Source organism: Setaria italica, chromosome V (genome assembly GCF_000263155.2).
Source record: "Setaria italica strain Yugu1 chromosome V, Setaria_italica_v2.0, whole genome shotgun sequence".
Classification (NCBI taxonomy): domain Eukaryota; kingdom Viridiplantae; phylum Streptophyta; class Magnoliopsida; order Poales; family Poaceae; genus Setaria; species Setaria italica.
In genome coordinates this window covers 22,311,378-22,327,953 of record NC_028454.1, presented here as the reverse complement: position 1 = coordinate 22,327,953, position 16,576 = coordinate 22,311,378, and the positions used below count along the sequence as shown (strand labels likewise).

Genomic DNA, 16,576 nt, shown 5'->3' with positions numbered 1-16,576 from the left:
ATTGGAGCTCGAGTTTCGCATCTACACAAGCAATTCAAATCCACCAAACTAGAAAAAAAAGTGCAATGGCGACATGCAAGAGCTCGGGAGATGAGAGAGGGCAGCAGTCGGTGAAGGAGGAGGCCAGGCCGATCGGCCTGACCTCCCCAAGCCGATCGGTAACACCCCCTCCTTTGGCCGCCGTCTTCGCCCTTCACATGGAAGCCAAGAGGTGCAAGTGGGGTCCCAAAACTTCCCCAAGAACCGCTCGTAACGCTCGCATCAGCGTTGGAGGCAAGGCGCCATCTGGAAAGCTCGCAGATCACAAGTTCATCATGCTCTCAAGTGATGATGAAGCAACCAAGAAGAAGAAGGAGGCCATCGTAGTTCCCACAAGGCGTTCAACAAGGCTCCTTAGGATCAAGCGCAAGAGCTATGTGGAGAAGATGCCCGAGTACTCACCGGCTGACTATGGAGGTGATAGCAATTGGGAGGATGATAGGAGCCCCGGATTGTGGGGTGCTGCAAACCGTGACGATGAAGAAGATGACACCACGTACTGGGATTGGGATGAAGACAAGAAGGAGAGTAAGGAGCAAGATGGCCACCATCAAGACAAGGGCAAAGAAAAGGATCTAGGAGACGACGGATCAGAACCGGAGGAGCATGATCGTACATGTTGCACCACTTGCAAGAAGAACATCCATTACCTCTTCGACACCGTCGACGACATCATGCAAGCCTTGCAAGCTTTGTATCAGAAGGTAGAAGACAATTATCACCGTCAGGAGGATGACTTCAAGTTCTTGCAGAGGAACATGAGGAAGCTCTTTGGGATGTGTGGCAACATGAGGAAGAATAGAGCTCAAGGCGAAGGAAGCAGCAATCATCCCATATGCAAGCGGTGTGGGCAGCGTCACTAGTGCGTTTACGAGTGTCTTTCCCTTTGTACTTCATGTGGTTATGATGAGGACATCGTAGATTTTAAGCGTTCGGGGGGGATCGTCGCTCGTATGAGTTTTTGGATCTAGTTTGGTCGAGTTGAGTTGAGTTGAGTCGTGTGAGAGTCTAAATTAGTATTTTTATTTCAATCAAAAGTAGATAAAGTAGTAGTCTTCTTAAGCTTCTAGGAAGACTTAGGTCTAGATCACTACTTTAGTGTGTTTGTGAGAAGAAGCATGAATAAAATTCGTGGATCGTGCGAGTGTTTTTAGTGTCTACCTTGGCTTGCTTGTCTTTTATTTTGTCTTTGCAACTTTGGATCATGAGCATTGTCTTGAATTCTAAATCTTTGTTGTGGAGTTTAGTAATCGGTTTGTTTATGCAATACACATGCTTCATGATGATCTAGTACTTTGGTTTTGATTATACTTTATGAGTAACGCTTCAATTGGAGGTGATTTAATATCTAAAACCTCTACAAAAACAAGATTAATCAAGATCTTTCAACTAGGTTGAGAGTTATTATTTATCCTACCTAATACTTAAAAAGATTTATTCGTACCACCATAAGCAAAAATTGACTCTTTGAATTGAGTTAGGATCACTCTCTCTTGGTTTGTTTTAATTCTGAGCATTGATCATACTCTGATTGCTAGCCTCATCAATATTCAGTAATGAGAGTGCTTCACTGGAACAATCATATTTTCTACTGAATTCTTAAACCCAAATCATAAATTTTCCAATTTTTATTACCTATTCCTTGAACATAACCCAATATATGCAGATCTATTCCATTTCTGGTCGAGTTTTATGAAAAGTAAGGAAAGATACAAGATAAGGAAGCGTCACCAGAAAGAAGAGCCAGTGGGGAGGAAAGGAGAGGCCAGGCCGATCGGCCTAGGGCTTCTTTGCCTTGGTTCGCATGAGAAAAATTGTGGAGAGCATTTGGAAGGATCTAAAAACTAATTTTTATGGTGTGGTGTTCAGAGGAGGTTCGGAGAAAAAGATGAAAAACAAAAGAAAGAAAGAAAGGAAAGAAAGAGAAAAATTATTGAGAAAAAGAAACAGAAATAATAAGTGAAAAGGAAGAAAGAAATAAAGGAGGAGTTTATTATCATGAAGATCAAGAAAAGTGCAAAGAAAGATGACCTTGTTTACGGAATGGATTTTCATTCCAATCATGTGCAATCCGACGACGAGGACATCGCTTGTGCCTCAGAGTCACTATTTTATTTGCCTTTGCATATGTCCACCATTCTATATCTTCTCACCCTTGAAAACCTCACATTATGTAGATATTCTTATGATCATTGGCTAGGAAGGAAGGCAACCATTAGAGAGTTTTCTTAATTTGATAATATAAGTGTTGATTCTAGCTAGCCATACCCAAGCTCCACCATATAATTGAGTGACCTTTGAGAGATGAGAGGTTGAAAGAAAATAGGATAGCCACCTTTTATTTAGTGACATGTGAGCACCTGGAAAAGAAATCTTGTTTCAATTTTTGTTGTAGGGAGATTGTTTTACAACGAAAGAAAAACCCTCTAAAGAAAGCTAGAAAGTAAGTGTAGTTGATTCTTGAAGTTACTTGGTTCTGAATAATAGCCGTGGGGGAATCTTTGCTTAGATAAATCTTTAAACACCCATACTTTGGTTATCTTTGCTGCTCCTCTAATCTTTTGTTTGAAGGCTTTGGTTATCTTTGCTGCTCCTCTAATCTTTTGTTTGAAGGCTAGGTACTTGACTCACTTGCTCAGATTTAGTTCAAGATCTTTGTTCAACCCTGTTGGAGAAGTTTATAGTCGCCTAACTTGCTCGAGGATGAGGAAGAGCTAAACGTGGGGGGATTGTTGATGCTCGTTATTGACACACTTTTAGTGCTATTTAACTAGTGTTTTCATGCTTATTATTATACTAACCCGCTACTTGGCACCTGAAATAACCCCATTATTGCATATGTGTTGTATTTTGGAGCATGTTGTATTTTGACAGGAAATACAACATAATCAAGGGGGTTTATATAAAGAACTTAATGAATATTTGGACGTGGGTCGTCGAGGGAAGCCAGCACGAGGAAGGAGAGGACCAAAAGGGCTAGGAAGGGCCTAGGCCGATCGGTCGAGACCCTCTGAGCTGATCGATCAGGCCCATTCCAGGACCCGATCAACCTCCCGTTTCTTCAACGTGAAGTCTACGATGATCTGTAGGGTTTTTTCACCAACATTGATCCGGAGCTACCACCTATTGGAGACTATAAATACCCCCTCCTGGACTTCAAGGAAGGAGAGTTGGAGAAAAGAGGAAATTACCACGAAAACACCATCCACCACCGCTACAAGTAGGAAATACGGAGAGAAGATTGGATTCAGAGGAGGCCACGCGAAGTGGAGCATTAGGGGAGGAGAAAACCCCCTATCTTATTCACAACCTTTACTTTCTATCCATCTTAATCTAGATTGCTTAGTTCTTTTGTTAGCATAATCATATCCTATATAAAGAGTTTTCGGTTACATCGATTAGTGCTTAGTTATGTGTGCAAATTTCTTGTTCTGTGGATTGATAAATCTTGGGGGAATCTCTAAAGGAAAAGCTACAACTGATCCGTGTGCTTGCAGTTTACGCGTGCTAACTGCCGTCAATACTTACCATGAATGGAGCCCTCCATGCCGCCTCTATGTGCTCTATCCGTTATTCTAGGGTGCAGATCACGTGTTGCCAAGCCTCGATGCATCTTCTTTAAGCTCATTTTGTGCTCCACTGTGCGACTACCTTGCCAGTTCTACATCTTCCCAAGTCGTCGTCATCGCTGCACGCATCTGGCTAACCTACCTCACTGGTGACATCTCCCACCCTCTTATGGCCGCCCCACACCTCTACGGGGCCCTAAGCCTCGACACAATCATAATGAGATCGAGATGCTTTCGATGGACAAATATAGGGAATGAGAGGATGGATGCACGGAAGAAGAAGATGAATGAATATGGGCTCGTACATAGGAGCCACTATATTTTATCATTTATTTGCTAAATAAGAATGTATTCTTAATTATTTTTTGCTGACACAACCGAACCTTGTCAACGAGGATGGCTAACGGGTAGCCTCCACTGCCATTTGTCTTCCAAGTGAGTGAAACCACCTTTGATAATGGCGAAATCTGTCTAATTTTGATGGTTGGGTAGTCAAAACTATCTGCTTATAGAGTTGGAGGACTAAAATCGGACTCCTGCTGATGCAGAAATCTTTAACTGAACTGCTTAAGATAAATCTCTCAAAAAAATTTCCAAAACTACTTCAAAATATTTCTAAATATGATTCCATTTTTATATTTTAGTAATTTCGTTATTTTATAGATTTCGCCTAGATCCCTTTCTTAACAACCGTTGGGGGTTCGGCTCGCGCAAAAATCACTACGGAGTTCTGTTGAGGGCGTCACGGGGTTCCAGCTGAAGTTTTCATCGTAAAGAAAACGGCCCCCCAATTCCATGCTGGACGAAATCTTGGACCCCGGATCGGCAAAGAAAAAGAGTTCTTTCAAAGGAGTCCTCGCTCCTCAAAGCTGCGTGCTCGCCTCGCTCGCCTTCCCCTTCCTCGGAGGAAGAGGAGCACCGAATCCAAGGTCGAGGCGAAGGAAGGCCCAAACAAAACCAGAAAATATTTTCGAAATTCCCCCTTTGCAGCAAGTTGCGGCTCGTGCTCTTGCTCCCCCGAGGCCTCTCAGCCCTTTCTGCCCCCGTCGCCGTCTCGCCCACCCCGGGAGGAGGCGGTGAGATCTGCCCGCGCCAGCGCCGAGGTGAGGTGAGCTCATTCCTCACCCCGACCTCATGTCGATTTGGGCAGAGGCCGAGTGTTTCCGTTTGTGACGGCTTGGTATTCCATCTGTTGTTAGGGTTTTAGTCCGGGATGGCGTCGTCGGGGAAGATGGAGGGGCCATCGGCGCCGGCGGTGCGCCGGGATCCCTATGAGGTGCTCAGCGTGCCCAGGGACTCCTCCGACCAGGAGATCAAGTCCGCCTACCGCAAGCTCGCACTCAAGTCGGTGCCCCCTTCTCCTCCATGCTCTTGTTCATCCTGATATACTATTTTGATTTCTGCCGCGGAAGAGAGGAAAAACAAGATGCCACTCCCTTAGTTTAGCAGAATGCGTTATCTGAGTTTGTTTGCATTGCAGCAGGGGAACTCACGTGGCTTGTATATGCAAATACCATCGGGACACTAGATATGTCATATTAGCATATGCTGCACTTGTACTTGATTCTTGGTATCCGGAAATGGACTCTTGATCTTGAAGTCCTGAACAATGAATGAATTAGCTCAGATTTGGTAGCTGTCAACTAGGCAAGTCAATTTGTCGGCTACAATGTTGGAAAATTCTATTCTCTCATTATTCTAAATTCTTTTCATCCAGCTGTTAGCAATTCTGAAATGAAGTTACATTTCTCTGGAAATAATACTCATGTGAGGTACACTCAAATGATGATAGTGTAGCTCCCGTCTGCTTCTTGATGAGAAAGTAGTGGAAAATATAACAATGACATTCTTCCAAGTCAATACAAAGAACTTTCTTCGGGCTTCAGATGTATATGTTTCATAGCATTCAATAATGCATTTTTATTGTGTTGAATAGGTTCCATATCATTTGAAAGACCCTCCTCTAATAATCTGTGTTTGTTTCAGTTGAAAACCACCGTGTTGTTTCCAGTAAATGTTAGTATTATACTTTTATCTGTCTTTGTAAATGAATATTCCTGAAAAGTCGTGTGCACTAGTTGAGGTTTTGCTTTTCCTAAATCATTGTAGAACCTACAACATGAAAAGAATTGCAAGGAAAAAGCAATAACACTACGCACAGTTCGATAAAAATCAGTGCAAATATCTTGTTTCCATTCAAGGTCCTAAACCTTAGTAACAGCTACTCTTTTGGTATTCAAGCTGTGTTGACATTATATTGCAGTACACTTGTAACTGATGTTTTCTTATTAAATTATGGATTTATATATGTATACTCGTGTACATTGCAGACAATAGCAATCATCCTACTAACTACATAGTGACTAGAAAAAAACTGTACGTAGCAGCAGAAATTGAGCTTCTATTTTCATATGACCTGTTTCTAGAGCAGTAACTCTATCATATTGGAGGAAGGTATTCATGTCCGTTGGAATAGTGTCTGGTCTGCATTGCCTGCAAGATTTTTAATGTTACTGTCCTTTTGTGGCAAAATGATTATTCTTTAGTTATGAGGTATTTCTACGGTAACTTAAAATATAAGATACTGTCATACGGTTGCATCCAGCTCATTATGAAATAATTTCTGCTGTTTGTGTAGATTTCATTATGCCTGTACTCTACAATGTTGATGAGATCCTGCCGTACTGTAGAATGATCATAATAAGCCTTATCATTGTTGATAGGTACCATCCTGACAAGAATGCAAGCAACCCAGAAGCGTCAGAACTCTTCAAAGAAGTTGCATATTCTTATAGCATCTTGTCGGATCCTGAGAAAAGGAGGCAATATGATACTGCTGGTTTTGAGGTGCTGTTTTATCTTGTTGAATCTACCATACCATACTACAATTATTTTTTATTCTCTCCTATGCTTCTGCATTTTCTCACATTCTGGGATCTATCTGATCAAAATTGCTAGATGCTAAACCCTTTGTTTTACTGTTGTTTTAACCCAAGTGTGTCAAAATTTCTAACATTTACTTAACAATGATTATTTTGTTTGTTAGATATACTCCTGCATCTTAGGGTGCTGGAACTCTTTAATCATCTTTTAATATATTTTTAGTTTCAGCCATGTTTTGTTAGGAGGAATATGCTTTTGTATAAAATTATGACTTTTTGTGGTTCATTAATGATTCTTTGTGTAAGTGAATCAGTTGCTCTTCTGTTGAGGCTTGTCTTTTTACATGGCACAATGTTAGCACAGGGCGATGTGGCTATTATCTATTTAGGTGTAATTACTAGGTTCATAATGAGAAATGTTAGCTCCAATTCATGGCAATTGAACTGTTGTCTCTAATAAATCCATTTTTTCCTTGATTATGACATTCTATATTTCACTGGAGGTGTTGGAATAGTGTAAGTTGGAAGGAAAACCAAGCAGATATCGTCAGCAATTGTCATGTATAGCTGTTTGTGGGCTAGTCCGACGAGAAAGCCCTCTTGCTATTTTTCTAGCCTTGTAGTTCTCACCAAAGGGAGGATAAGAGTGAGGGCAAATTGGGCAACAGAAGAGCACCGCAGGTGCTCCACTGTTGCCATTTGGTAGATGGAAAGGAGATGGAGACAAGGTGCGGAGTAATAAATATGAAAGAAAAGGCTGAAGATTAATGGAGAGTGTAGGGAGGAGAGTAAGTAGGTACTGGTTGGGCCATGAGCTCTGTATGTCGTTCACTGTTGGGGTAAGATTTTGGAGTACTGGATTACTTGAATATGACATGTCCTGTCTTAAATATAATCCTGTTACAATATTTTTATTTAGTGGGATAATCTTTGATTGAGAGCCATCTTACTGTACCAACAATGGAAAATTGGTACTTAGGCAGCTTGGTACCATTACCTGACCAAATACCATTTACCATTTATGGATAAATTATGCATCGGTAACGATTGTTCCAAGTTGCTTGGAGACTGAATCTTTCTTAAACTAGTAATTCAGGCCATAAGCGATGCGTTAAGTTGAAATTATGGCATCTTGATGTACCACTAGACATGATAATTGACATTGGTGCTTGTTATTTTGGTGACATGTAAATTCAATATGTGATGATATGTAAATTTTCTATGTGATTCCTACGTGACATCTTGCCTAAATCTTGTTGGAAGATCAAGTTATGCATGAGATACTTTTGCTACATTTTTATCAGGCATTAGAAAATGAAGGGATGGATATGGAGATTGATTTGTCCAATCTTGGAACTGTCAACACAATGTTTGCAGCACTTTTTAGGTAACTGTAGAATCAATTAAAATTATTTCTAGAAGTAATTTAAAACCTCCATTTTCACTTTTCTAATAAATTTTATGACTTATAGCAAGCTTGGTGTTCCTATCAAGACCACAATATCTCCCACCGTGCTGGAAGAGGCTATGAATGGCACAGTTACAGTGAGACCACTCCCTGTTGGAACATCAGCTACCGGAAAGGTGAATGCTACCATCCTTGTGGTAATATTTATAATATGATTGCTAACTTATATCTTGTATCTATAGGTTGATAAGCAATGTGCTCATTTTTTTGGTGTAACAATAAGTGAAGAACAAGCTCATTCTGGAATAGTAGTCAGAGTCACTTCACCTGCACAAAGTAAATTTAAGGTATGAGGTGGATTTTTCTTTATAAAATTCATTTGCTCTGGAACTAGAGCCTTTCTATGTTGCTTTCTTTTGTGTTTCCTTCAATTTTCTCATTTGTTTAATATATACAGCTTCTATACTTCGAGCAAGAAGTTAATGGAGGTTATGGACTCGCTTTGCAGGTAATTTCTAAGTGTGCTACTGTGTTGTTAATATGCTCTGTTGTTAATATTCATAGCCTCTTCCAGCATTTGTTTAATATATAGCTTTTTAGAGAACTTGCAATTGGTATCATTGTTAGTGTTACCCAAGTGATTTTGATATGTTTAAATGCATTAAAGAAAATGCTACATAGCCTGTCATCTTCAAGCCAGCTAAACTAATCCTGTCATTAAATTACCACTGGGCACATCATTTGTATTCCTCTAGATATGTTGTTATATGCCAACTTTCTGAATTCTAGCTGGTATTCTGTTATGATACCTGTTTTTGATACTGAGACACATGTAATCCTTAATCTAATTGACATGGATCTAGCTTAAGAACAAAAATCAACATTTTCTCTCTTGAAAGGCAACTGAATGTATAATGGATAACTATTTTACTTAGCTTATATGTCTTCATTCATGGACAGGTCATATGGTCTATTTGTTTTGCCTTTGTTTTAGAGTTTTGGGATCTTTTGTTTCATTCCATTTCCATTTCTTATGTGCTGGATGTTGCGGGGAAAGTGCGATTAGAGAAATTATTTGCTTAGTGTCGGATTTAGTGACCGGCAGTCCACTAGGGGGTTATCTAGGTGGTAGATTTGTAGGCGGGGGAGATTGTGAGACCAAGAACTCGAATGGTAACACAGGGGCGCAAGGTTTAGACAGGTTCGGGCCTCTGGAGAGTTATACCCTACATCCTGTGTTTTGGTGGATTGTATTGCTGATCGCAGGTGCGAAGAGTTGATCTGAGGTGGGATGAGTTACCCTCGGGGGGTGTCTCTAGCCGCCTTATATAGGCTGACGACCTAGGGTTACAATCAGATAGGGTCTAATCCTAGTCGGTTGTTACATGGAAAGCAATTTGAGTCGGTTTACAACAAATATCCCGTGATATCCAGGCAGAATCCGTTCACCCAACCTCCGAACTTGTGCTCCACGTATCTTTATGCCTTGGTCCGCATGGCATGGTCGGGCAGGCCCAATTGCCTGGTCGGTGGGGACCCTTGAGTACCCTTATCCCTCCAGCCCCCTGAGCGATGTGGAGTCGAACAGGAACCTGACGGATGCACAACGAAGCTTGTAATGTACTCGGCTGAAGGTGCGGTGTCGTCATAGTGATGGAGAGGCTGCATAGTGCTCAAAAAAGGAAGAAAAATTGAAGCTTCCACATGCGTATGACCAAATGCGCATGGCTATGCGACTGCCGAGCTTCGGGATGTCTGGCATCCTGTAGATCGAAGGGAAGTACATGGAGGGCGTCGCAAGGCGCACTCCATATGGAGTAGCCCCCGAGCATTGAAGCGATTAAAGTAATCGGTCCAATGGTCAAGGATCAGTTGTATTGTTTCCATCGTAAAAGGGATCCAAATATCGCGCCCAGCCCCCGAGCATAAGGACTGGCGGTGTCATAGAGGCACACTGATCTGAAATAGGCGCCTAGCCCCGGCACGCCGACCTGAAGTAGGCGCCCAGCCCCCGAGCGCAAGGACTGGCGGAGCCACGGAGGCACGCCGACATGAAATAGGCGCCTAGCCCTCGAGAGTGAGGACTGGCGGAGCCACGGAGTCACTGTTAGAGTATAAGTGAATTGCCCACATTTCCCTGTCAGCTTAAGCTTTTGGGTTGAACTGGTTGGTGCATGCAACTCAATTTAGTATCAGAGCCAGAGGTCTCGAGTTCGAATCCTAGCGGGCGCGATTATATTGCAGCCTACTCCAATTTCCATATGCGACGTGAGGGAGCCTGCACGTGAGGGAGAGTGTTACAGTATAAGTGAATTGCCCACCTTTCCCTATCAGGTTAAGCTTTTGGGTTGAACTGGTTGGTGCATGCAACTCAATAGGCACGTCGAGTTGCCTCCCACCCCGAGCCAGAGAAGTCGGCCGGGCAATGGGAGGCACGCCGAGTCATATGTGGCACCCAGCCCCTGAGCTTGGGAGCTAGTCAAGCCACGGAAGCACGCCGAGTCGCCTCCTGCCTTGAGCCAAAGAGGTCGCCGGGCAACTGGAGGCACGTCGAGTCGTCTGTGGCACCTAGCCCCTAAGCTTGAGACCTGGACGAGCCGCGGAAGCATGCCAAGTCACCTCCCGCACCCAGCCCCCAAACCTCGGAGGTTGGCTGGGTTGCAAGAGGCACGCCGAGTAGTTTCGGAGCTGTAAAAGGACAATACAAAGATTATGTTGCATAATGTAGAACATTTAATAATTGAATAACTTAGGGTTTTATTCTGCGTAAAAGTAAGTTCTTGTGCGTTTTGCTCTTGTAGGCCATGTAATTTCCTCGAGTAGTTAGCCCGTTACGTTTAAGCACCTGACCCTGCCGGGGTGTTGCCGAGAGCGGGCTTGAGCATGCTTAGCAGGAAGCGATGCATGAGGGCCAGGCTTCACGGATTAAGGCGTGTGCTACTCGAGTACATTAGCAATCGTTAAGAGAGATGGACAAGCCACAAAGCAGTCGGAACTGTGCGGAAAAGCAAGAACGTGCGTTGGGCACTCATAGGGCACAACCCCCTGACTGCCTGTGTAGTGGACGGACCACGCTGTATGGTGTGACCAGGGTGGTTGGCGAAAGTCACAGAGACAAAGGAGCCAAGGTGTACGGAGGTATACGGAAGCCATAAAATATTTAATTGAAAATAGGACTTAGCTTGATTTGTGGCCGAGTTGGAGATCAGCCTGTCGTCCTCGCGCTTGGGCTTTAGAAGCCCCCGAGCGCCATTTGGTCGTCATGGTCGGCAGACTATTGTCGATGAGGCTGATCAATCGGAACTCACAGCCGACTATATATCTCTGGGTTAGGTCCTAGTGGGCGAAGGTGTCATCGTCGTTGATGTGTTGGCATGGCGATGCCTGGCAATGTTGCTGATTTTTGCTTTGAAGTCGTTCCGTGCCATGCATGCACACGGCTCCACTGCAACGGCATGAAGCGGTGAAGGGCCTAGGCCAACATCCATATTCGCTCGGTGCATATCTCGCGTTAGAGGAAAAACCGATTAAAGTAATCATGTTGACCATGGAAAACAAAGAAACATGGTCGGATATATAGAAAGAAAATTATAAAAAGAAATAACAGGATCCTTCCTGTATGCATGTAAAACATGCACGCTAATCTGCTCGGCGCACATGCCAGTGGCAACCAGGACAAGGCAGGCTCCTTCCTCCCGCGCGTAGTGGCCAGGGCCGGCGGTGTACATGTGCCCCTTGATGTTAGCGTCGCTCGCAGGTGGAAGAGGCTCCGGCTCCTCTGCACCTTGCTTTGTGTGCAGCACGTGTACGACTAATCCGCCTTGTATGCAGGCTGCCAGTAACGATTAGATCATGACAGCGACCTAGCTTCGCGCGCGTAGTGGCCTGGTTGCAAATGGATGTCGCTAGTGATTATGCCATCAAGATCGCTAAGAGGATCCCACGATCTGGTTGGAGGGCGTGGGTGGGTGGGCGAGCGCGAGGAAGTCCTTCATACTCTCGGAGAAGATGACGCCGGGGCAAGATGCCATTGAGCTCGCTGGGGAGGATTTCACAATCACCCCTACCTGGTGCGCCAACTGTCGGATTCAGTGACTGATAGTCCACCAAGGGGTTACCCAGGTGGTAGATTTGTAGGTGGGGGATATTGTGAGACCAAGAACTCGAATGGTAACACAGGAGCGAAAGGTTTAGACAGGTTCGGGTCTCCGGAGAGTAATACCCTACGTCTTGTGTTCTGGTGGATCGTATTGCAGGTGCGAAGAGTTGATCTGAGGTGGGATGAGTTACTCTCGGGGGGTGTCCCTAGCCGCCTTATATAGGCTGACGACCTAGGGTTACAATCGGATAGGATCTAATCCTAGTCGGTTGTTACATGGAAAGCAATCTTAGTTGGTTTACAACAAGTATCCCGTGATATTTAGGCAGAATCCGTTCGCTTGGCCTCCAGACTTGTGTTCCACGTATCTTTATGCCTTGACCCGCACGGCATGGTTGGGTGGGCCCACTTATCAGGGCCGACCAGTATCCTAGGCAGTGGGGACCCGTGGGTACCCTTATCCCTCACTTAGTGAGGTAGGTGAAGGGTGTTTTTGGCCTTCTGGGAGATCTTTTCAATGTACATTGTACTCCCTCTGGTTTTAGATGTATGACATTAGGGCAACTTCAGAACTAATTAAGTTGTCCTAACGTCACATCATTGGAAATCGGAGGCAGTACATTGTTTCTAAAGGAAGTGATGTGCTGCTCCTAATTTTGCATTAGTATTTCTAAGATCATGGTGTGGTTATGTAGTACAAATGGATAATGGAATAGCTGATATTTGCTCAGTTAGTCTCCAATTCTGCGTTCTGTGTATGCTCATGGTACATTTCAGATAAGAGTTTAGAGAAGACATGCATCCAGAGGTCTAGTTTAATATTATCTTCAGTTTTCCCTTTGACCTTCAGGAAGATAGTCAGAAGACTGGCAAGGTGACATCTGCAGGCATGTATTTCTTGCATTTCCAGGTTTACCGTATGGACTCAACAGTGAATGCGGTATGTAATTCTATTGTCCGTTGTTAGTTTTTCTGTGTATTGTAACTGATTTTGATATTTTGTTTCTTACAACTGCAGTTGGCAATGGCCAAAGATCCTGAGGCTGCCTTCTTTAAAAGATTGGAAGGTCTTCAACCTTGCGAAGTGTCGGCTCTCAAACCTGGAACTCATATATTTGCTGTATATGGTCTGCATTCTTGCCGTCTCCCTTTGTATTGTGATATCATTCCTTTTCACTGAGCCATCCTAATTGATTTGTGTAGGTGATAATTTTTTCAAGCCAGCTAGCTATATGATTGAAGCAATGTGTGCAAAAAGTTACGAAGACACAACAGAGAGGCTGAAGGAAATAGAATCTAAAATTCTAGCAAAGAGAAATGATCTGCGTCAATTTGAAACTGAGTACAGAAAAGTCAGTAACTATGTTTTCGTTTTGTTATCAGTCATATTTTTAGGCTGTTTCTCCATTTGAATAATGATTGGATTGAATAATATGGCTTTCAGGCTTTGGCACGATTTCAAGAAGTCACCAACAGATATACGCAAGAGAGAGAAGCGGTATGCATATTGCCCCCTCCTTCCTGTACAAACGGTCTGTGGACATTGTGATGAGTCGAGGACAAGTACTGCTGTCCTTAAAAAAATTGGTCTAATATAGTCACACCACCTGTGGAAGACGTCCAGACTACATCTGGTTATAAGAGTAATGTAGGTGATTATGCCATCGCTATAGCTTAGGGGTCTCGGCGATAAACTGTAGGGGTAAATCACACTAAAACATAGCTAAGCCTCTGTAGTGAGAGCACAGATAGGTAGAGCTAATATAGCTCCTTCTACAGCTCAAACTTTACTTGAAAGTGTTTAGCAAACGTGCCACCTCCTTCAGGCATTTCGACTTATTGTGCACAGAAACTCAGAAATAATATCCCCTTGTCCTTGCTGTGATGGATAGTGTTCTACCCTTTGTGTTCTGGTTCAAACCTGTGTATATATGATTCTTGTAGGTATTATAATATTGCACTCTGATAAAAAATATGAAAAGATATTATGCCGTTTCACTCTGATAAAATTTAGAAAACTAATTGTTCTGTATGAGATCAATTGTGTAGAATAGTTTCCATGGCATATATTTTTAATCACGATTTATAGAATGCATAAGTATAGTTACATGTACATTTCTGTTTAACAACTTGTCTGATTGAAATGAGTCTCTGGATGCAGTAACATATTGACTTAATAAACTCACAGTAAAGCCATGCGTCATTGCATTATATTATACCTATTATTGCCAGCTCTTTCAAGGGCATATCATTCTATAATGAGGTGTATAGCGTGGATGTTTGCAACAATCATGTGTTTTCCTTTCTTTTTGGATATATCTTGCCATGTGTGCTAGTTTTGTGATTTGGATGTGCACAAGAAATTGCATCATGTGCAGTGGCGGACCCAGAAACGGAGCAAATGGGGGATGGGGCTAAATAATAGCTCATGTTCAATATGAGCTCTCAAGTGACTGACTGCATTTAAAACATCTCACCACAAGATGTTGAGACGCCCAGGATTAAACCTTAGCACAAGTTGAATTAAACAATTAACTTAGTAAATAAAGCCTTGAAGCCTTCCCTTCCGAACTCATACAGGCATGTACCAAGAGTCAAGCCTCACTGCTTATTCGAACAAGTAACAGAATTCACAAGAGAAGTATGTGCTAGTTCAATCAGAAATAATTTATGGTATTGTACTATACCAGTATTGATCACAACTTAGATTAACAAGAGCAGATCACTCTAAAGTCTAAACACATTGTAGCATAACAGGAAGCATCAATTAAAAGGCTAGGCCAAAACTACAACTGCAATTTTCCAATTAACAGCTACTGGCCTTAGCAAAATTTGATGTTGTAAGCTATCTGAGGAGAATGTCAAAGTACTTAAAAAATGAACAATCATTTGAAGCTGTTAAGAAGCTGGAGCAAGGCACGGCAAGTTTACCGCTGTCCCAGAAATCTGCTTGTGGTGTGGTCTCACTGAAGACAGAGATACGATGCCCCTCCCCTCCCATGAACCAGCCTCATCGGAAACCGGCAAGCTCACTGTTGACTCGCTGCATATGCTGGTCACCTGTGCCTGCACAGGCTGCAGCCAGAACACTGCGTACCTGCTGGACCACTGGGGGCCGCCGGCTGCCGGGCATCTCGGTGGATGGCCAGGATGGGGGCTGTGGGGCAGGTTGGGAGGATCTGCGGATGGCATTGGGAATTGGGAGGGTGCCGCAGGATGCAACTCGAAAAAGATGAAGCAGTGAGGCTGTTGTGCTGCCTATGCGCCTGGGGCTGGTGGGCTGAAATTACATAGGGGTACTCTTACTTGGGCTGGACCCGGGGTGCAGCCCCTCAGCCCGGGCCCTGGATCCGCCCCCTATTATGTGCATTTCTGTTACTTCTGTCATTCTCATTGTTGATGTACCTGCAAGGGACCTAGTCTCATGCTGTGTTCAAATCTGGTCATTCACTGGAGTTAAAATGAGGCTTGCATGGTCAATCATGCATGCTTGCACATGACTGAATAAGACCACATGAATTTCTAAATAATAATTATCGGGAGTTAATTTGTTAAATCTTATTAGATGTGCAGTTGCTTATGAACTTGTATTAATTTAGTGATACCTGAATATGAATAGACATAGACATAGACATAGACATTAGGCTGTCCGACTGACATTTTGCCAGAACATTTCACTAGACATGAGTGGCAAATTAAGCTCTTTCTGATCATTAATCTGAAGAACTGTTTGAAAATGTTGCTAAAGAGTTGCATATCTGCAGGTTGATGATATGCTGCGAGAGAGGGATAATATCCATTGCTCATTCACAACTGAACGAACTTTGGTAAACCCTGTTGGTGCTGGTAGCAGCAGCAGTAGGTATACAACAGAGCATAGCATCCCTGAGAGCCCCGAGAATGGTAGCGTAGATGGCAGAGACAAATCTGGCAAAAAAAAGTGGTTTAATCTCAACCTTAATAGATCTGACAAGAAAGCTTGAAGGGTCTTTTGCTGGAAATGGCATGTGTTTTCACTTTGTTGTACATTTCGGAAACACTATTGTATTCATGCCTTATGAGCTGTTTGGTTACCAATTCTTTGGGAGTTTTGTAGCATATAGGAGTTTTGGGTACAGCATTTTAATATCATGTATTCTCATCTTTAAGTCCATCCATTATCCCATGTCTCCCCGTTCTTTTGCAAAGTTGCATTGGTGTTAAGCGTCCGAATCTGTGTATCCGCCTGCCAAGTTACTGGCAGTTACCTCCTTCAGCATTTTCTTTTCAAATGCTACACCTTTATAACTATGTCAATAAGAAATTAAATAAAGTCTAGTAGTAAAGTTATCAGGAAAGAGACTGCTGTAGAACAAGCTGCCACTGCTTTTGTTGTGGCCACTGATCTTGTAGCTCATGGGCTGGTGCAGTGATGGCCACTGATCTTGTACTCTATCTGTCACAAATTGTAGATTATTTTTATTTTTCTATGCGCATAATTTTTGTTATGCACTAGATATAGCTCCGTCACAAATTGTAGGTTATTTTCATTTTTCTATGCGCATAATTTTTGTTATGCACTAGATATAGCATATGTTTA

General features: G+C 43.0%; 1 protein-coding gene across 2 annotated transcripts; it reads left to right on the top strand.

Moving 5' to 3' along the window:
• The first annotated feature begins 4,410 nt into the window (after positions 1 to 4,410).
• Positions 4,411 to 16,184, top strand: LOC101763685 (chaperone protein dnaJ 15). 2 transcript variants are annotated; one of them, XM_004968774.4, is made up of 12 exons: positions 4,411 to 4,711; positions 4,808 to 4,952; positions 6,332 to 6,455; positions 7,795 to 7,877; positions 7,963 to 8,074; positions 8,141 to 8,245; positions 8,356 to 8,406; positions 12,848 to 12,937; positions 13,016 to 13,124; positions 13,201 to 13,349; positions 13,442 to 13,495; positions 15,762 to 16,184. In XM_004968774.4, the coding sequence occupies exons 2-12, from the start codon at positions 4,822 to 4,824 to the stop codon at positions 15,978 to 15,980; spliced, it is 1,227 nt and encodes a 408-aa protein (XP_004968831.1). In that variant the 5' UTR covers positions 4,411 to 4,711; positions 4,808 to 4,821; the 3' UTR covers positions 15,981 to 16,184. The 2 variants fall into 2 exon arrangements, with proteins under 2 accessions (XP_004968831.1, XP_004968830.1); XM_004968773.4 differs by having other exon boundaries at positions 4,411 to 4,716.
• Positions 16,185 to 16,576: the final 392 nt, after the last annotated feature.